Source organism: Vombatus ursinus, unplaced genomic scaffold (genome assembly GCF_900497805.2).
Source record: "Vombatus ursinus unplaced genomic scaffold, bare-nosed wombat genome assembly UNPS02014818.1, whole genome shotgun sequence".
Lineage (NCBI taxonomy): Eukaryota > Metazoa > Chordata > Mammalia > Diprotodontia > Vombatidae > Vombatus > Vombatus ursinus.
Window position 1 is genome coordinate 61,149,946 of NW_020954596.1, and position 22,758 is coordinate 61,172,703.

The 22,758-nt window shown below is 37.6% G+C and overlaps 1 protein-coding gene across 3 annotated transcripts in view; it reads left to right on the forward strand.

The window, feature by feature from the left end:
* Positions 1-15,034: 15,034 nt before the first annotated feature.
* The window catches only part of EXOC1 (exocyst complex component 1), a 62,360-nt gene continuing 54,636 nt past the window's right edge, over positions 15,035-22,758 (forward strand). For 2 of the 3 annotated variants that reach the window (XM_027836432.1, XM_027836433.1), the window contains exons 1-3: positions 15,036-15,145; positions 20,102-20,235; positions 20,619-20,749. In XM_027836432.1, coding sequence (XP_027692233.1) covers positions 20,112-20,235; positions 20,619-20,749 — 255 coding nt within the window. In that variant the 5' untranslated portion in view covers positions 15,036-15,145; positions 20,102-20,111. Of the gene's footprint in view, positions 15,146-20,101; positions 20,236-20,618; positions 20,750-22,758 lie in introns of all 3 variants that reach the window. The other variant, XM_027836434.1, reaches the window with a different exon arrangement.

A 22,758-nucleotide genomic window follows, 5' to 3' on the forward strand; every position in this document is an offset into this window, starting at 1 on the left:
TACTATATGTTGCTTTCATTTACCAGCCTCCTATTTTTAAAATCTTCATGTTAAATATTGTTATTTAAGACTTGACTCCTCTCCCTTTGTTAGTATTCATATTTTTATGAAAAGAAAATGAATTGATTGAATGAAGTGAGATCGCTATTTACTCTTAACTACTCAGCATTTTATGTTTCTCTGTCTGCCTACCTATTTGCTCCTCAGTAACTTTTGAAGGAGTCAACTAATAATGATAAATAAAACTGTTTACTGAATGAAGAATGAATTATCTAATTAGTAAAGAGTATTGAGGATATCAAGATATGCCTTCAGTTCAATCTGCAGTTTGGTGTGCTGACAAATGGAGGCTGATAAAAGTTTTCAAATGGGTAGATCTTATGTAATTTAAAAATATTTAAATGAAATTTACGTAGTTCTTGAAAATACATACAACCTGTGAAGGTTTGGCTGTATGAAGGCTTTCATTCCCACCATAGTAATATAGAAGCGAAGAGTCTTTCCAGACTATGCCTTTCTCTTCCCACTAGATAGAACCAAAGAATAACCTTCTCTTGGTCTACATATCTACCCCCAAGTCCCTCACTTCTGAGACATAGGCTTCCCCAATGTGCCTAGTTCTATGCTATACCTAAATCTGATTCAACAAAGTTTAGCCTAAGGGAATGATCCTGATTCATGTGGATCATGTCTCTGCTATTTATGAGTTTATTAAAAGCTATTAATAAATACCAGAACCATAAAATTCTATCACAATTGACTCAACCCAACTAGAAAAGTCTAGCATTCTAGAGAGATGTCTAATTTTCTAACCTATTTTTGTCCCAACTATAGCAATATTATCACTGGTATTTTCTACTGTTCTCTCCACTGCCCTCAATTAATATATAGGCATGCATTATAGAGAAATTTAGATTGATCATAATTTTATGTTAAGGGTAAGGCACTGTCAAAGATATGAGTTAAATCAGGTTTTATAAACAGGCTAAGAAGAGAGAAACTTGTGAGCAAATGTCTGCCATTTTCTGAAAGTGGGAGGTGGTAGTAACTAAAGCACTTCAGTTTAATTAGTCCTTCAGAGAGAAACAATTCAGTCACATTTCTTTACAAGAGTTTTAATTAGGCAGAGAAGAGTTAGCTATTTCAATAATGTATTCTTGTGCATTCATTCAAAATGCACATGTTCTGCCCATCTGACTTGCTTTTTCCTCCTTCAGAATTTGCTTCTGTGCATCTCCTTTTCCCAGCATCAGTCTCATTCAATAACTGAAAGAAATTTTGCCCACTCTTTACTCCCACCCTGTTCAGAAAGCACTACATTTTAAGTCTCTCTGGGAGGGAGACCTATAATTCTCAGAGTTCACAGTTAGGTTTCAGACCTTTTTTCATCAGAGGTCAGTTCAAACACTCCAAACATTGGTTACATCTATACATATGTATAGATGTATGTGCAAACACATATCTATACATATATTTATATAGACACTTGTATATACATAAATATGGAGGTTCTAGAGCTATCTTGTTTGTACTAAGTGAAATTTAGTTCAGATTTAATCATGTTTTATGCTATACCAAACAAAACAAAGATTAATTAAAACTAAAATTGCCTATTAATTTCCCAAAGAAGCAAAACCCACAAAATAATCAACTACTATGGATAAATAATCTAAAATAACAGCCACTTGTTCTGAAATCTAGATTTGTTTTGTCAGTTCCAATAATATTTTTAAAGGACATAGAAGATAGTTGTGATAATACTACCATTAGTGCTTTTCTTAGAACCTAACACTGCGGATTGTCCCTCCACTGATAGATTAGTTCTGTTTGTTTTTATGGTGGAAGGCAGGTAGGGGGAGGCATGGAAAGGGAAAGAAGTTGGTAGAACTGAATGTCAAAAACATATGGATCCATATGGAGGGCACAGTCCTTGACCTCCCTACCACTAGGCTCTAGACAGAGGGGACATTTACAACCCTTGAAAGGGTATATCTTCAGCCAAAACCTGGGAGAAATACACACACACACACACACACACACACACACACACACACACACCCCTCCTTAAAACACATATATGTGTACACATATTAACTGATTTTAGCTGGAACTAGAAAGGAATCACAGTTGTCAAGATTGCTAAAGACACATATGGTTTGGACAGTATCTCCTCTTCTGTCCTCTCCTGGCAAGGAAATAGGTGGTATCTAGTCCCCAGATCTAGTCAGAGCTTAATGGTAGAACTGCATTGCTTTGCATGCTGCAATTTATAGGCATGCATATACTATTTGTTGTTGTTAAGCTGTTTCAGGTACCCAACTCTGTGACCCTATTTGAGGTTTTCTTGGCAAAGATACTAAGGTGGTTTGCCCTTTCCTTTTCCAGTTCATTTTACTGAGGCAAATATTATTAAATGACTTGCCCATGGTCACACAGCTAGTAAATGTCTGAGGTCAAATTTAAACTCAACCAGTTGAGTCTTCCTGATTTCAGACCCAGCACTCTATCCACTGTGCCACCTAGCTGCCCATGTACATACTACATAATGACTTTATGAAGAGAAAATACTATAGAATTCCTCCATTGGGAGAGAAGTGGAAAGGGGAGGAGAGGAAATAAAGTCAGAATTTAAACCAGGCAGCAATAATATAAAGGGAATTTTACTACAAACTATGCCTATTATTAAATGTTTTCAAGGGCAACAAGTAAAAATATTTCTTCCAAAGAAAATAATAAGAACCTCTGCAAGAGCTAGAAAAATCACCTGACTCCTGTGCAATGTCTTACTTGGCCATCTCCAAGAAATAGAACTCGGTTTTGTGACTATTTTATCCTTTTTAAATTATGGATTTGCCACTTGGTAAGGAAGTTCAGATCATGAGCGATAAAGCTAACCACTTCCTATACATATGTGATTGCTTTATAAAGATGCTCATTTATGTGATCTATTGTCCCATCAGAAGAAATACAAGCTGGGAAAATGCTGATCCATATTGGTGCTATTTTCTCCTCTGTTTCTCTGTCAGCCTGTAAGCTACCATGTATTTATTAAGTGCTTACTATGTGCCAGGCACTTTGATAAGCATTGAGCATACCAAAAAAAAAAAAATCTCTGCCCTCAAGAAGCTCACATTCTAACAAGGGAATCAATATGCAAATAACTAGACTCGTACAAGATACATACCATATAAATGGAAGATAATCTAAATTGGAAGGCACTGGCACTGGTGGCGGAGGTGGAGAGAACTAGGAAAAGCCTCCCGAAGAAAGTGGGATTTGAGCTGAGTCTTGAAGGAAGCCAAGGAAGCTAGGAAAAAAAGCATTCCAGGAATAGAGGATTTTTTCCAGGAAAAAACATGGAGTTGGGAAATAAAGTGTCATGTGTGAGGAACAATAGGTAAGCAAGTATAGCTGGTTTGTAGATTGTGTAGAGAGGAATCAATGTAAGACCACTGAAAAAGTAGAAAGGGGCTAAGTAATGAAAGGCTTTAAAGGTTAAACAAAGCATTTTCTGTTCATTCCTGGGGGTAATAGGAAGACACTAGTTTATGGAATAGAAGGGATGACATGGTCAAGCCTGAACTTTAGGAAAATCGCTTTGGCACCTGAATGGATAGTGGGGTGGGGAGAGACATTATGCAGAGAGACCAATGAGAAGGCTATTGTAATAGTCCAAGAGAGAGTTGATAATGCCATCAACTGGGGTGGTGATCACATAAGTGGAGAGAAGATCCTTACAGGAGACGTTGAGAAGATAGAAATGAGAAGGTAGACATGAGATTGGATATGTGGGGTGAGTGAGAGTGATGAGTCGGTTGTGAGCCTATGTGACTGGAAAGATGGTAGTGGTATATACTCTCAACAGTAACAGGAAAGTGGCATAGTAGATAGAGTACTGGGCCTGGAGTCAGGAGGACCTGGCTGCAAATCTAGACCCTTTCTAGCTGTATGACTCTGAACAAGTCACTTAACCCCTATCTATCTCATTTTTCTCAACTGTAAAATGGGGATAATAAAAGCACCTACCTCCCAGGGTTGTTGTAAGGATCCAATAGGATGATATTTGTAAAGGTCCTAGGACAGTACCAGACACATAGTAGTTGCTTAATAAATGCTTGTTTCTTTCTTTTCTTCCAGGACAAAGGAGGGTTTGGTAAAAAGATAATAAGTTCTATTTTGGACACATGAAGTTTGAGATGCCTGTGAGACATTCATTTCAAGATATTCAAAACAGTTAAGTGATGCAAGACTGGAGGTTAGGAGAGAGGCTAGGACTGAATGTATAGATCTGGGAATCCCATGGGAGTTAATGAAATCACCAAGTGAAATAGTATAGAGGAAAAAGAAAAGAAGACTCAAGACAGAGCCTCACAGACACCAGTGGTTAGTGGACATGACCTAGATGGAAATCCAGCAAAGGAGACTGAAAAGGAGTGATAGAGCAGGTAGGAAGACAACCAAGAAATAACAGTCTCACAAAAAAATGTAGAGAGCAGAGTCTCTCCTCTAGGAGGAGAGAGTGAACAATAGTGTCACATGCCTCTGAGAGGTTAAGAAAGATAAGGAGTGAAAGAAATTAGTTATAGCAATTAAGAGATCACTAGTCACTTTGGAGAGAGCAGTTTCAATTGAATGATGAGGTTATTCTAACCTAGTCAACAGGAAAGTCACAGCCTGGAATAAAACACCTAGAGTCAAGAGCATGGGAAAGCACAGCAACAAGGAATTTATAGCAAAGGATGCTAGCCTCTCTGAGTTGCTAGAGGTCGCTTGTGACCCTGGACAAGTCACTTTGAGAGGAAGCATGTCAGGGCAAGGAACTGAAAATGGTGAGAGTGTCAGATACTTGCTTCGATAGCTTTTCAGAGTATTTAATTAAAGATGAGAACTTGTTAAATGAACTATTTACTAATATTATTATTAACAATAACTCTGACTCAATCATTTTCATAGCACTCTATTCCAAACTACTTTTCCTCACAACAACCCTCTGGAAAAGTTTGTTGTTGTTCAGTTGTTTTAATCATGTCTGACTCTTTGTAACCCTATTTGGGGTTTTCTCGGCAAAGATACTGGAATGATTTGCCATTTCCTTCTCCAGCTCATTCTACAGATGAGGAAACTCAAGCAAACAGGGTTAAGACTTTCCCAGGGTCACAGAGCTAGTAAGTGTCTAAGGCTGGATTTGAACTCAGTTCTTCCTAACTCCAGACCCAGTATTCTGTCTTCCATACCACCTCTGGAAAAATTATTATCCCCACTTTACAGATGAAGAAATGAAGGCAAAGAAACCTTAAATAAATTAGATAAGGTTCAAATTCTAGCTCTGCTGCTTACTAGTTGTGTAAATTTGGACAAATCATAGCCCCTCTGAGGGGCAGTTTCTTCATCTGCATAATAAAAGGATTGGACCAGATGATTTCTAAGATCCCTTCTAAATCTAATCTTATGATCAGTATAAATAGAATTTATAGCATGGTGCTAAAATATGTTGCTCTCTTCATCAACTACTGAGGTAGGTAGGTAGGGCTTAACTTGCATTTTCACAGTACTCCCCCAAAATACTTTGCTATTCTAGTTAGTGATTCTCTTATCTCCTCTCCAGTCAGATAGCCAAACTTGCAACTGAACTTTACCCACAGCTCTAAACCAATAAACCCTTAGGGTAATTGTGCAGATCTCCTAAATGTAAAGTGCTTAGACTTTTTGACAGCTATTTTCCTCTTATACACAGGTCTTTTTTGATCATTCCCAAGATTGTGGGGGCAGCTAGGTGGCACAGTGGATAGAGCAGTGGCCCGGAAGTCAGGAAGACCTAAGTTCAAATCTGGCCTCAGACCAAACACTTGACACTTACTAGCTGTGTGACCCTGGGCAAGTCACTTAACCCCAATTGCCTAAAAAAAATAAAATAAAATAAAATAAAATTTAAAAAAAGATTGTGACTGTGTCTTAGATAGGTGAAGTTGCCAGAAGTCTGCCTACAAACTTAAATTCAGTGTTAACTATTCTGTTGTTCAGTTGCACAGTCATGTCACCAGGCTCTTCTGTCTTCCACTATCTCCCAAAGTCTATCCAAGTTCATGTTTGTTGTTTCCATGATGCTATATATCCATCTCATTCTCTTATGTCTTCTAGTATCTCCACTGTATTCCCTCTATAGGTTTATGCAATTTACCAATGGCAACTTTTAATTATGAATATTATTAATAAGAATGTTAGCTCCATGAAGGCAACAAGTGCTTTTCATTTTGGTATTGTATCCTAGAGCCTAGTCTGTGATAGTTTTTTTTTTTTAATCAATGCCTGTTTTCAATAAGAAGAAAGTCCCTGTATACACCAAAACATTTATAGCAGTACCTTTGTACTTTATATTTTGTATTTAGCAAAGAATTGGAAACAAAGCAGATGCCCATAGATTGTTGAATGGCTAATAAATTGTAGTACATTATTTTAATAGAATATCTTTTGAATAATATTTTGCCAATTTCAATATAATGAAATATTATTGCACTGTAAGAAATAATATGTGTTTACCTGTCAGATTTATGGATAAAGGAAGAGTTTATGACCAAGCAAGAGATAGAGAGCATTATGAAATATAAAATGGATGATTTTGATTATATTAAATTAAAAAGGTTTTGTACAAACAAAACCAACGCAGCCAAGATTAGAAAAGAAAGCAGAAAGCTAGTGAAAAAAATTTACAGCAAGTGTCTCTGATAAAGGGCTCATTTCTCAAATATATAAAGAACCGAGTCAAATTTATAAGAATACAAGTCATTCCCCAACTGATAAATGGCCAAAGGATATGAACAGGCAGTTTTCAGATGAAGAAATCAAAGTTATCTATATTCATATAAAAAAATGCTCTATTGATCAATATCATTGGTATTGAAAATTGATGTTGATATTTACATTGAAAAAAATCACCATTAATTAGAGAAATGAAAAATAAAACAACTTTTACCTCTCAGTATTGATATAGATATCAGATTGGCTAATATGATAGGAAAGAAAATGATAAATGTTGTAGAGAATATGGGAAAATTGGGACAAAAATGCACTGTTGGTAGAATTGTTCCAGCCATTCTGGAGCTCAGTGTAGAACTATGCCCAAAGGGCTATAATCTATGCACGACCTTTGACCCAGCAATACCACTACTAGGTCTGTATCCCAAAGAAATTTTAAAAAAAAAGGAAAAGGAAGGGGCAGCTAGGTGGCACAGTGGATAGAGCACCGGCCCTGAAGTCAAGAAGACCTGAGTTCAAATCTGGCCTCAGACCAAACACTTGACACTTACCAGCTGTGTGACCCTGGGCAAGACACTTAACCTCAATTGCCTTAACAAAAAAAAAAAAAAAAAGGAAAAGGACCTATTCATACAAAAAGTATAGCAGCTCTTTTTTGTGGTAACAAAGAATTGGGGAATGGTTGAACAGTTGTGGTATATGACTGCGATAGGACACTATTGTGCTATTGGAAATGACAAACAGGATGCTTTCAGAAAAACCTAGAAAAAGTTATATGAACTGATGAAGAGTGAAATGAGCAGAACCAGGAGAACATTGTACATAGTAATAGCAACTGTACAGTGATCAGCTGTGAATAATTTAGCTATTCTCAGCAATATGATAAGCCAAGACAATTTCAAAGTACTCAGGATAAAAAATGCTATCCACCTCCAGAGAAAGAACTGATGGAGTCTGGATCCAGATCAAAGCATACTGTTTTTCACTTTATTTTTTTTTCATGGTTTATTTGTTTGTTTGGTCTGTGTTTTCTTTCACAATATGGGTATGTGTTTTGCATGAGTGCACATGTATAGCCTATATAAGTTGCTTGCCATCTTGGGGAGAAAAATCTGGAACCCAAAATTTTTAAAAAGTGAATGTTGAAAATTGATTTTGTATGTAATTGGAAAAGATAAAATATTATTCAAAAATAAATAATAAATAAATCAACAACAAAAAAGAAATATGTGTAATAAATACAGAGAAGCATGGAAAGATCTATATGAACTAATGCAGAGTAAATTAAGTAAGCCAAGAAAACAACATACACAGTAACTAAACAATGTAAATTGAAAGAACATACAGTAAAAAAATAAATAAAAAGTGAATATAACAAAATTATATAGATCAAGTGGGACTTGAATAAAGAAATATGAGAAAACACCACTTCGTGGACATGGGAGGTCCACAGGTATTACACATTGCCCACGTTTTGAGATTTTTTTCAATGTGTCTATCAGTTGTGCTGAATTTTTTCCTCCTTAAAAAAAATACTATTAGTTATATCAGATAGCTCTCTAGGAGGAGGGGGAAGGACACTAGAAATAAACATTATGATGTAAGAAACAGAAGATATCAATAAAAGCCTGCTGTGTTGTAAATAATTTTGTAATAATAATAATAATATGTTATAAATAATGTATTATAAAATAAATTATTGCCAGGAACAAAAGTATTGACAATGTCATAGCTCAAACATTGATACTTAAGCATCCAGTCAGCAGGCCCTTCATTTTAAGAACCACTATTGTAGAAGGCTCTTGATTCAGAACCATGGACTGTTCTACTCAGAAATAATAGGTAATTTTAAAAAATCACGTTACCGTTATGATACCACTATCACTCATGTTCTTTAATATGCCTAGATAGTGTCATAAAGATAGATCATGACTTACAAGGCTCACAAAATCATAGCATTTCAGAGTGGGTACCTTAGGGATTGTTGCTGTTTAGTCGTTTTTCAGTTATGTCAGGACCTCATCTGGGATTTTCTTGGCAAAGATACTGGAGTGGTTCGCCATTTCCTTCTCCACATCATTCTACAGATGATGGAACTGAGGCAAATAGGGTTAAGTGACTTGCTCAGGGTCACACAGGTAGTGAGTGTCTGAGGCCCGAGGTGTGTGTTTGAACTCAGGAAGATGAGTCTTTCTGACTCCAGGCACTGTAAGCACTATGGTGCCATCTAGCTGCCCACTTTTGGGATACTCGAGCTCAAGTCATATGAATGTCCTCTACAATATGCCCCACCAGTACCTATCCAGCCTCTACTGGAAGACTCCTAGTGATGGGAATGCTAATCCAGCTTCTGGAGTCCTCTTATTTATAGATATGTCTGGCTTTTTATGAATGGTTTTTATCTTGCTGTTTAAAATACTTCATAGATGTATTCACAAAGTATTCACAAAAATCACATTGATGACCAAGTTTGTTATCCACATTTAATGGATAGAGAAGCTGATCCTCCATGGGAGTATGCTCTTACATAACAGTTACAATACAGTAAAAAAAAAAAAAAAAGGATTATGCAATGATACACAGAGAGGCAGTCTGGTAAAGTGGGTAGAAAGCCAGCCTCGGAGGCAGTCCTAGAGTCCCTGACTCTGACACATGTAGGTCGGCTGGCCCTAAACAAGTCATTTAAACTCTTAGTGGCCTGGGCAACTGTATAAGACTGTGTATTGAAGAAAAGTGGCTGATTTGCATTGAGAAAGGGTGTTACCTCAGCTTGATTTCCCAACTTTGTTGTTTGCTTTTGCCTTTCCTTGTATCCCCAGCACTTATCACAGTCCCTGGAACATAGTAGGCCATTAATAAACGCTTGTTGATTGTTGACTAAATGAATGAAATCAGAGGTCTGGTTCAGCCCATGTAGTGATATTCTATTTACATTTGCAATAAAGTCTAAAAAAATTACCATAAAATACATAAAAGTTTTGGTCCTTCCCCACGCGTCACACCCATCTCATGACATTTACAAATAAATAATTCTGGAAACAGCACTGAGTGTTTTATTGTTTCAAGGAAGTCATGTGCTGTTGCCAGTGACATCAGTACTCTGACATCTGTGAAAATCTTCCTTCCTTAAACAAATACATAGATAAATGAAGAATACTAGGAAATACAGGGTCTCTCAAAGGTCTTGGTGTAGTTTTTCAAGCTTTCAGAAAAGGAAACAATGCTAAGAATTTTAAGTGTAAAGAAGAAATGTAAAGAAAACAACATCCAGGAAAAATGATAAACTCATAATTTTTAAACTCCTTAAGAGCTTTCAGCCACTTTTTCCAACTAACAATCAAATGGAGCTTGAATAAGGGACTCAAAGGGGACGTGAACAGATTTGTAGAGTTGGGCTTCTATTTCTGCAGGGAAAGAGATAAAATAAACCCCTTTTCTTCATTCTGAAAGGACATTCCATAAACCCATAGGGCTTGGCACAATAGCTATATATATCCATACATTCACTCTTGTGAATCCTGAAGTCACCAAGGGATCAAGCAAATCTCCATGATGGCAGCATTCTGGCAGACAGCAGACCACCAGAAAATCGAAAAAATGCTGATGTCCCATAGGTCAAATGCCTGACTGTCCTCTAAACTAATATGATCTGCTCACTCAACTGCTTGCCAGGACCCTCACACCTCTGTCCCATTGTGTGAATTTTTGTAGATTGTAGATTGTTTGTAGAGGAACTTACTCTCAGAAATGGTAGAAAAGGACATTATTGATTTCAAGAATCTTTACTGTATTTAAACTTCTTGAGCATTTTGGAGACAGGCTCTCTATTCCACTGAATATTACTGACAGCAAAATTATTTAATTAATCTCAAGTACAAAAGTGCAATTGAGGGGATTGGAAGCAGATTTCTAAAATCCCTTCCAGTTCTAAAAGTCTATTTTATCTGTGGTATAATTTATACAAATTTATGTTCTTCATCTGTATAGAGGTAGAGGAGGTCTTTCCACAGTATTCCTGCCTATTCCTGCTTCTTCTCTTAACCCTCCCTTCCTCCTTCATCATTAACAAGCAAACAAATATCGAGCACCTAGCTTGGTATAATAAAGAATACTGAATTTGGAGTAAGACTATCTGGGTTCAAATTGTAACCTAGGTCTCAGTCTTCTCATCTATAAAAGGAAGCTGTTAGATTAAGTTACATCTAAAGCCCCTTCCAGGGGCTTCCACAAGTTAGGTACAGAACTTAATGTTTGCTGCATGAAGGAATGCAAAACTGGGTACATTTTAAATCAGCCAGCTAACTATATCCAATGACCCCTTTTTATATAGAGTACTAGGGATACAAAAGAGGTATAAGATATAGAGAGGCAGTCTGGTATTGTGAAAGAAGATTGGAATTTCAGTCAGGAAAAATCTGAATTTGAATCCAAAATAATCTATACAAAGTGCTTTGCAAACCCGAAAGTGTATATAAATGCCAACTATTATAGTTTCTGCCCTTTAGATTTCTTTCCATTTATAGAAATAAGATCATTTACATAAAAAATAAAGAGAGAGAGAGAGAGAGCCCAGATTGAGGCATTGGCAGTGAACTTCCAACTACAGCCTGTCCCATTCCAAAAGATCAGTGGTAATATCAAGAAATGTATTTGACAAAATACAACACCCATTCCTATTAAAAACACTAGAGAGCATAGGTATAAATGAACTCTTCCTTAAAATAATAAATAGCATCTATCTAAAACCTTCAGCAAGCATAACATGTAATGGGGACAAGCTAGAAGCATTTCCAATAAGATCGGGGGTGAAACAAGGATGTCCATTATCACCACTGTTGTTCAATATTGTACTGGAAACGTTAGCCTTAGCAATAAGAGAAGAAAAAGACATTGAAGGCATTAGAATAGGCAAAGAAGAAACAAAGCTATCACTCTTTGCAGATGACATGATGTTACACTTAAAGAACCCCAGAGAATCAAGTAAAAAACTACTTGAAATAATAAACAACTTTAGCAAAGTTGCAGGCTATAAAATAAACCCACATAAATCATCAGTATTTCTATATATTACCAACAAAGCCCAACAGCAAGAGATAGAAAGAGAAATTCCATTTAAACTTACTGTAGTCATTATAAAATATTTAGGAGTCTATCTCCCAAAACAAACCCAGGAAGTCTATGAACACAATTACAAAACACTTTTCACACAAATAAAATCAGATCTAAATGATTGGTAAAACATCAGTTGCTCATGGGGAGGCCGAGCTAAAATAATAAAAATGACAATTCTACCTAAGCTAATTTACTTATTCAGTGCCATATCAATCAAACTACCAAAAAACTATTTTATAGAGTTAGAAAAAATAATAACAAGATTCATTTGGAAGAACAAAAGGTCCAGAATATCAAGGGAACTAATGAAAAGAAATGCAGGGGAAGGTGGCCTAGCCATTCCAGATCTTAAATTGTATTATAAAGCAGCAATCATCAAAACTGCTTGGTACTGGCTAAGAAATAGAGTGGTGGATCAATGGAATAGGTTAAATATGCAAGACACAGTAGTCAATGACTACAGTAATCTATTATTTGATAAACCCGAAGACCCCAGCTTCTGGGATAAGAAACCCACTCTTTGAAAAAAAACTGCTGGGAAAACTGGAAAAGTGTATGGCAGAAACTAGGTATAAACCAAAATCTCACACCATATACCAAAATAAAGTCAAAATGGGTTCATGATTTAGATATAAAGGCTGATACTATAAGCAAACTGGGAGAGCAAGGAATAGTTTACCTGTCAGATCTATGGAGAACAGAAGAATTCATGACCAAACAGGAGATAGAGAACATTACGAAAAGCAAAATAGATAATTTTGATTACATTAAATTGAAAAGTTTTACACAAACAAAGCCAATGCAACTAAGATTAGAAGGAAGGTAGAAAATTGGGAAAGAATTTTTACAACCAGTCTCTCTGATAAGGGCCTCATTTCTAAAATATATAGAGAATTAAGTCAAATTTATAAGAATATAAGCCATTCCCCAATTGATAAATGGTCAAAGGATATGAACAGACAGTTCTCAGATGAAGAAATTAAAGCCATCTATAGTCATATGAAAAAATGCTCTAAATCACTATTGATTAGAGAAATGCAAATCAAAACAACTCTGAGGTACCACATCATACCTATCAGAATGGCCAACATGACAAAACAGGAAAATGATAAATGTTGGAGAAAATGTGGGAAAATTGGAACACTAATACATTGTTGATGGAGTTGTGAAATGATCCAACCATTTTGGAGAGCAATTTGGAAGTAGGACCAAAGGGCTATAAAAATGTGCATACCCTTTGATCCAGCAATAACACTTGTAGGGCTATATCCCAAAGAGATCATACAAATGAGAAAAGGACCTACATGTACAAAAATATTCATAGCAGCTCTTTTTGTGGTGGCAAAGAATTGGAAATTGAGAGGATGCCCATCAATTGGGGAATGGCTGAGCTAGTTGTGGTATATGAATGTGAAGGAATACTATTGTGCTATAAGAAATGATGAACAGGCTGACTTCAGAAAAACCTGGAAAGACTTGTATGGTCTGATGCTGAGTGAAGTGAGCAGAACCAGGAGAACGTTGTACACAATAACAGCTACGTTGCATGATGACTAATATTGATAAATTTAACCCTTCCTGGCAATACAAGTATCTAAAACATCTCTAGAGGCCTTGTGATGGAAAATGCTATCCACACCCAAAGAAAGAACTATGGAAGCCATATTGCTAATTTTTTCTCTTCTGTTGAGTTTGGTTTCCTCTTTCTGATGGTTCCTCCTATTGGTTTTAATTTCTACTTACAACATCACTAATGTGAAAATATGTTTAATATGAATGTAAATGTATAGCCTATATCAGATTATGCGCCATCTTAGGGAGGGTGGTGGGGAGGAAGAGGGAGAAAAATTTTAAACTCAAAAGCATATGGAAGTGATTATTGATAAATCAAAATAAATTAATAAAAAAAATTAAAAAAAAAGAAATGTATAAGCAATGAAGTTGGATTGAGGTCCTCTCAGTGCAAAGGAGGGTCTTCAGTCCCAGAGAAAAGTAATCCTTATGTGACCGACCATAGCAAGAATTCAGCTAAGAAGGCAAAAAGGTGATTTCTGCTGTGTGAGTAACTAACTTCTTTGAACATTTGATAGGTAAGACATAGGGAGTCGCTTGAGGTGAATAAAGGCTGAGTAGCTCATCATGACAGCCAACCAAGATCAGAGGCAGAATTGAACCCAGGTTCTCCTGCTTCTAAATCCAGCATTTTACGCCCTATCTTTCGTGCCCTGAAAAGAACAAACTACTCAACAGAAGCATAAAGAAACTGGCAAAATAAGTATCTCCGTTTAAAGTTCAAACCTTAGGCAAAGGACATCTCTAGGCTTCAGTTACTATATTACTATACTGTAAATTCTGAGGTCATGGGCGTCTTTTTTTTTTTTTTAATCTTTGCTGGCTCAAGCATCTCACGCAGTGTTTTGCACAAGGTAGGTACAATACTTAATGTTTCCTGTACGAAGGTAAAACTGGGCACATTTTAAACGAGTCAGTAAATTAATATTCTGAAGTCCTCATTGAATGAAACACTGTAGACATCTGGAATAATTAAATCTTTCAAGTGGTGCAAATCTGTTCATCAGAGCAAGCTTCCCGAAAAGGGGGTTCATTGAACGTTCATTCAATTCACTCAACTGGAAGACCTCAAATCAATCAATCAATCAATCAATCAACAAGCATTATTAAATATCTAGGTGCCAGGCGATGGGGAATCAAAGACAAAAAGGAAACAGTCCCAACCTTCAAGCTTTCATTCTAAGGCAGAGGGTTTTTTTAGTTGTTTGTTTAGATTTTCACTAGCAAATTTAGCCTTCCCTTCAATTATTTAAAAATATCATTCTGAGAAGGTGACTATAGGTTTCACCAACGGTCAAGGTCGGTGCCTTCCAGCTGGGGTTTCCACTCCCAGACCCGCCCCCTCCCGGGTCGTGTGTGTGTGTGTGTGTGTGTGTGTGTGTGTGTGTGTGTGTGTGTGTGTGTGTGTGTGTGTGTGTGTGTGTGTGTGTGTGTGTGTGTGTGTGTGTGTGTGTGTGTGTGTGTGTGTGTGTGTGTGTGTGTGTGTGTGTGTGTGTGTCCGTCCGTCCCTCTCTTTCCCTCTCTCTGGTTCCTTCTTCCGGCTCGACTCCCGATCACGTGACCGGATGTAGGAAGTGGGAGGGGCCGGAGCTCCGGCAGAGCTTCCTTGGGAGACGGAGACTGAGGGAGAGGGACCGCTACCGGTAACTGCCGCGTCCTCGGCCCTCGCCCGGTCCCCTCACGGAGGAGCCTGCCCGGCGCGCCTCGGGTAAGGGGGAGGCTGCGGCTGCAGCCGTGCACGGTGGCTCCGGGAAGGGCTGCGGTCGCCCCTCGGTGCCGCTTCTCTCTCCGGGAGACGCGGCCGTCCCCTCCCAGCGTCGCCCCAGCCCTGTCACTCGCGCAGGCCCCGAGGGGAGCGTTCAGGCCGCGCCTTCTCTTCGCCTGCCCCGCTTGGGCCTGCACCACGGTTTAGCGTCCTCCTACTCTTCAGGCCCAGGATGATAATAATTTTTATTCTTCAGGCTCTTAGTGACCTCGTTCAGGGTTTTCTTGGTAAAGATATTGGAGTGGTTTGCCATTTCCTTTTCCAGCTCATTTTACGGATGAGGAAACTGAGGCCAACGGGGTTAAGTGACAGTAGTCAGGGTCACAGAATTAGTAAGTGTCAGAGGCCAGAGTTGAACTCAGGAAGATGAGTCTTCCTGACTCCAGGCCCATCCGGGCACTCTGCCCACTGCCACCTATCTACCCCAACAACAATCACTTTTATATAACCCTTGCTGTGTGCCAGGCACTGTGCTAAGTGGTTTCCAATTATTACCTGATTTGATCCTCATAACAGCCCTGGAAGGTAAGGGACGTTATTATCCCCATTTTACCGATGAGGAAACTGAGGCAGAGGTGAAGCGCATGTATAACTAGTAGGTGTTGAAGGCCGTATTTGAACTCAGGTCTTCCTGACTCCAGCGCTATATCCATTGCCTCACGTAGCCTTTTCTCATACCTCCGGAGTCCTTTTCCACTGAGCCAGGTAGTTCTTTATCTGGGATCAGTGGACACCCTCCCCCAACAGGATCTGTGAATCAGTTTTGGGGGGACCTTGGACTTGGATGTGGGGAAGAACAAAAGGAAACAAAAGCTTGTACCTTTATTTTCACCAATTTCGAACTGAAAATTAGCATTTCCTTCGATTATGTATTTTTCAAATAAATTATGGGAAGGGGTACAGAGGAGTCACCAGATTGCCAAAGATGTGTATGCAAAAAGGGGTTAAGAATTCCTGCTGTAGAGCATGTCTGGGTTTTCTCTTATGTGAATGCACCCTGCACAGAAGTCCTTTGAGCATTCACTTCTCCCTTCTTCCGGAAATGGCCATAAGCAAATAAGGAATCATGCAAGATTCCCCTAAACATGCCCTGGCAAAGTGGTGTGTGGTGTAGCACACTGGCTAGGAGTTCAAGAACTGTGAGTTCTAACCTGGCACTAATGCTGTCTCACAGCAGGTATAATTGATCTTGAATGGACTTGGCCTCTCAGAGACCCCAGTTTCCTCATGTTTGAAATGGGGGAGTTAGATTCTTTATGGCTCTAGCTAGGAGCTTTTGTTATATTGCCAGAGTTGAACTATTCCAGAGGCCAACTGGTTATTTTTACCTATGGGGTAATTTGTACTTTTCCCGTTTTTCCAGCTGGGTAGAGAAGAGTAGGAAAACATTTTATTTCTTGTTTCAATTGCATATCCTCTGTGAGGTCTATTATGTTTTCTCATTTGTTTCATTACTAATTAGAATCATTAATTATTAGAGGTAGAAGGCACCTGAGAGTTGATCTAGTACAAACCACTTTTTTTACAAAAGAGAAAAACTATAACTCAGAGTTTGTAAGTTGCCTAACATCTTATGTTGAAGTAGTGGGCACTCAGATCTAGAATAGAGGTCTCCTTATAATATTCCTGCTAATATGCCATGTTGGCTATGGGGAAACCCATTAGCCTTCTTGCCATTATTCACTTTATTATTCAAGTTAACAAGTATTTTTTGATAGTCTTTTATATGCCCAGCACTGTATGAGGCTACATATAAGTACCTTTGTGACTGTGGGCAAGTCCCTTCGTTTCTCTGGGCCTGTTTCTTCATCTATAAATGAAAAAGTTGGACTAAACTATTTCCAAGATCCGTTCTCGCTATAAATCTATGGTCCTAAATACTAGACCTTCTGCCTTCAGAGAATCTTAGAGTATAATTGAGGAGTTAAGATAAATACAAATTAAATAAATAGAGAAAAATACTTAAAGGATACTTAGTTTCAGTAGTGGCAGGTGTTAGTTCTTCCAGGACAGACAACTTCTCTGTCATAGCAGTGGTGTTTGAAGTACTGTAGATAAAAACTGTATGTGGTGGCTAACCTGTCTAATTCAAGGTCTCCATACTTAGCTAAGCTAGTCTTCAGATGACAGAAATACAGAAGTATAAGTATAACCAGGCTTACACTTGATGCCTTTCCAGATTAGGGCCTGCCAGAGTTTGCACTCTACCATGATAGAGAGCCTAGAGTCACCTCTGTGCTGTGATGAGGTATCAAATTAAGATTTTAGTTGAAAGAGCAATATGATTAAGTGTTTGTGTAGTACATTAAATACTAGAGAGCTCTAAGGGAAAATTCTGTATGGGCTGGAATAGTACTAACATGTTGGGCAGGCCAGGAAGCATCTCTGGGCCTTAGTTTCCTTATCTGTAAAAAGAGTTGGACTGGGTGAAATCTAAGGACCTTCTCACATTAAATCTTTGATTTATGATCCATTTGGACTTGGTTTCGGGGAAGAACTTTGACTCTAGTTGGATTTTGAAGAATGGTTAGAATTTGGGGCAGCTAGATGGCACAGTGGATAGAGCACCGGCCCTGGAATCAGGAGAACCTGAGTTCAAATCCAGCCTCAGACCAAACACTTGACACTTACTAGCTGTGTGACCCTGGGCAAGTCACTTAACCCCAGTTGCCCCCACAAAAAAAAAAGTGGTTAGAGTTTGAATAGATGGTTGGAGTAGGGAATGAATGAATGAATAATTATTTAATATGTGAACAGCGCTGTGCTTTTTTTAAGCATTGTGCTGAAGCACTGGGGATACAAATAGAAAAGTAAAACAGCTGCTGCTTTCAAGGAACTCGTATTTGGTGGTAGAGACATCATATGTAGAAGATTTTGGCAGTGTCAGATGAAAAGATCCCATGATCCTTAGAATGAAGTGGCAAGGCAGATGGTAATGCCTTTTTAATGGTATTTCCATTGATAAAATCATGTCATTTTCTGATGTTGAGCTATTTGACAATGCCAAGGACTTTGGTGGCAAGAACTTTTCTTTTCTGGGCCTTTAAAAAATGTGGCCTAGTGCACCTACAGGAACAGTTGTCAAACTGCATCTCCACAAGGGTGACTTTCCGGAATGAAGGTTGTGGTCGTTAGGCGGCAGGAAGTATTGCTCTTTCCAAGCTTTTAGGTCCAGGGTCCTGGGTGTCTCCCACAGGGTCTGAGGGGAGGTGGTAGTCAATGGAGTGGTGGTAGTTTAGCTTGCCTGGCACATGCCTCTTCTCTCTCCTTCAGGGTGTCTCATTGCTGTGTGGCATGCCTTCTGTCTGAGTGACAGTTGGTGGGGATGGCCCTTTCTCCACAAGAGTTGCTTCCCTTGGATGATACAACCACAATATCTGGGAGGGAAGCAGGGCTGGTGGCCTGGGGGCTTTTCTACTTTTCAGGGATCCTGTGCTCCTCTTTTGGTCAGCAGCTGTTGCTAGTGGTTGTGGGGAATGTAGTCCCCCTTCTTCACAGTGTTTTGTAAGAACAAATATGCAAAGGAATGAAAGTGGGAATAAGGATGAGGATGTTGAGGGCTAGCTAGAGTAGAGTTCCCATCATGAAATGAGAGATATATTTAAATACATTAGGCATATCAGATTATAGGTGGTTTTAAATGTTTAGATAAGAGTTCACATTTGCTCCTGTAATGAATGGGAAACCATTGAAGGTTGAGCAAAGGAGTGATGTGATGAAAGTTGTGTCTTAAGAAAGCATATATTAGTATTGCAGTAAGAATGGAAAGGGCAGGTCAAGATTGGAATAATAACTGATAATCCAGTTTGCCTGGAGTTGAAATAGTATGAAATTAGACTGGAAGACTAGATCAGGGTAGGGTTTTGTTCTTGTTGTTTGTTTTTTAAAGACTTGGATGCTACAACACCACCACCACCAATTTTATTCTGTAGGCAATAGGGAGTCACTTACGACTAAGGGAGTGACAGGAACAGACTTGTGTATTAAGATTCCTTTGGAAGCTATATGAAGGATAGACTTGAGACAGGAATACCAATTGGGAAGATATTAGAATAGTGTTGACAAAAGGCAGTGATGGCCAGGATTAGGATAGCGGAAGTGCAAATAAGTAGAGGAATTTGAGACGAATTTCTGAGATAAAATCACCAGGGCTTGGCAATTGGCTGAATATGGAAGACTTAATCAAAGAGAACTTCAAGATTTTGAAGATAGTGGTACCATCCACAGAGATAGGGACTTCGGAGATCTCTTCAACTCTAACATGTTTTAAGGCTTTGAAGCCCCCAATTAAGTGACGACTTCCAAGTGATTGGAGCTGCTCAGTGAGATGGGTAATATCAGCTCTCAGGAAACTGAAATATGGATGGGCAGAGGACCCTGAGTCAATGGGAAAGCCAATAAATTCTGGCTCGGGAAGAAATGGAGCCAGCAGTTTCCAAGGCAAGAGGTGCTATTATCTTGTAACTAGGACAGTGAAGCCCAAAGGGAATTATAAAGGTTTGGTAGGATTCTTTAGACCCTATTTTGAAAAGCAGTGATCTAACCCTACTTCGTGTCATTCAAAGATTTTTTTTTAACACTTTAGTCATGTACTTACATAGCTAGAAAAATTTGTTTTTTAAAAAAAATTATCATACAAAATGGCAACCTTGAAAAAATAAGAATAAGTTTGAATAAAGATAGTATTTTAGAGTAGCTGTTGATATTATGAAATATTATTATAAAATACTTTCTCTGTTTTGACTTTTAACTGCTGTTTATCTATATAAAAACACTTTTCTAAATTTTCCATTGGGCATTCATAGTATTTTTTTCTTCAATGAGAAAACTAAATGATAAAGTTTAGTTTAAAGTGATTCATTGGTATGCTGTACAGTATTCATATTCTGAATTTTTCAGCTGAGAAAAAATGACTGCAATCAAGCATGCATTACAAAGAGATATTTTCACACCGAATGATGAACGTTTACTGAGCATTGTGAATGTTTGCAAAGCAGGGAAAAAGAAGAAAAACTGTTTTTTGTGTGCCACGGGTGTGTATTTCATTTTACAGAAAATACTCCTTTGATGTCATATCTTTTCTGTGAGGGAAATTTATTCTTCATATTAAACCTCATTTTCACTTGAATTTTTAAAGTTGCAGCTGCAACCAATTAATTTCCCATTAGTTTGCATAAAAGAAAATGTTCTTTTCACAGGTTTAAATACATAGATATAGAAGTATTCAGAAGGCAATGGTATAAGTTTAAATTCTTGATTACAAAGTAAAAATTTCAGAAAGTACATCTTACCCTTCCATTTAAAAACGTGTACTATCTCCTTGACATAAAGAGATTACTTGGGCAATACATATGTTAGAAAGATATCAGGTCAAAAAATATTTCTAATTAAAGTACTTATGTATTTTGCTCAACAGTGACAACTGAACGCCCAGTACAGGTGAATGTGGTGAAAGTGAAGAAATCTGATAAGGGAGACTTCTACAAAAGACAAATTGCATGGGCCCTTCGAGATCTTGCTGTGGTGGATGCCAAAGATGCCATTAAAGTATGTCTTTATTCTTAGCACTTTGACCTGGGCTTGCTTATGAAATGCCATCTACTTTATAAGAAAATTTTATGTCTTCAAGGTTTATCTAGGCTTGTCTTTTCTGTGGCTACAGGCCCATGGGAACATTCATCCTTCCTTGTCTTTCGCCTCACCACTGCTACTAACAAATATTAACTGCTGTTTGATTTATGCTATAGTTGGACTTTTTAAATATTTTTAAAAATAATTTGCTTTAATAATTTAATTTTTCCCCAAATTAGTTTCTAATCTAATTTGTTAGTAGATCTTTTCTATTTGATATTTTTCTTTCCTTCCCCTTGTCCCCCTATCTTCTTTTCATTTTACAGTGTATGTTGTGTTATCCATTATTCCAAAAGATTCGGCTTTTTCCCATTTCCTAAGGCTACTCTGGCTATAATCCTGATATCCAGCAAAATTCATATAAACTAAAACAAATGGACTGTTTGTATTTCCAGGGCTTCACACAGTTCCTGGGAAATAATTAGCACATAGTAAATGCTTGTTGACTAATTCATTCATATATTTTTATTAACCATGTTGTGTTTAAAATTTTACATTAATTTCTGGTAATGATGTTATATTAACATTGTTACTATAAGAGAGAATGTCATGTTGTTAATGTAATGTGTGAATGTTTTTTTTTTTCCTCAGTGGTTTTGGTATAATGTGGGACTTCACAACTATGTAACATATAATATTTGCACTCGGAGTCATGTGTGATTCACCAGGATGTCTAAATGGCAATTAATGAGAAAATAGTGTTCAGTTATTTGAATTCAGTTCAATTTGACAAATATTTATTAAATTCCTACTGTGCAACTTCTGTCAGGCAAAATATATTAACTAAAACATGGTTTCTGTCTACTTGTAGTTTACAATCCTGTCTGCTAGATAGGCTGATTTAATTAAAGTCATTGATTTTTTTTTCTGTAAAGGGAAGGAAGAGAAATTAATCTTTTTATATTATTACCTTTACTAGTGTTAAGAAATGACGGATTCACTTTTTGGGGGGGACGCAATTGGGGTTAAGTGACTTGCCCACGGTCACACAGTTAGTAAGTGTCTCAGGCTGGATTTGTCCATGGTGCTCTATCCACTGCACCACCTAACTGCCCTAGATTCAAATTTTTGAAAACCAAAACACGCAAAAATAAAAATTTCATTGTGGTAGCATTTTAATTGAATACTTAGACTCAAGACAGTAGCAACCTATAATTCATATGTTCCTTATCTCAAATCTAATAAAGGGAGAAAGCGTGGTGTAGAAATAGGGCCATTCTACCAGCAGGAATCAAGTGCTACCACTGAAACATACTAGCTGTGTGACTGTAAGCAGGTTACTTAACATCTCCCTGAATCCTAGGCAACTCACTGAGACTGAGTTACAGACAGTTTGGCAGTTTGCATCAGTGGAGGGAATTACCACACTAGGAGTTCCTTATGGGTTCAGATTTTTTTTTTAAAAATCATATGCCTCTTAATATAAATCCCTAATGTTTTTATGGGGTGACATCAAGGTTTAGATAAATTTACTCCTTGCTACAAATATATGTTGAAAAAAATCACAGAAAAATAAACAATTTATAAAACAGATGAAATATAATGCAAATAGAGATGGACCTTTTTTATCCTGGCAAATGCCTGTGGGGAACTGAGCACTGAGAAAAGGTTACAAGCTGACAAGTAAGGTACAAGAAGAGAGTGAAACACATATGTTTCAGAAGGATGTGTTTTGCATGTTTCTTAACTTGGGAAAATGCCATTCATCTACATGTTTCCCAGAAAAACACAAAGATCTTTTCAGGAGAGTTTAGGAAGAGAATAGAAATGGGATTTTTTTTTTGTTATTTTATATATAAAAATCTCAAAAGAATATGAGGCAAGTGCCAGGAGTAGGCTTCAGTTTTTATGGTTTTCTGTTTAGGTCCTTCTCAGAAACACACAACCCACCTTTATTAAAAAGTCATATTAATTCCTAAACTATT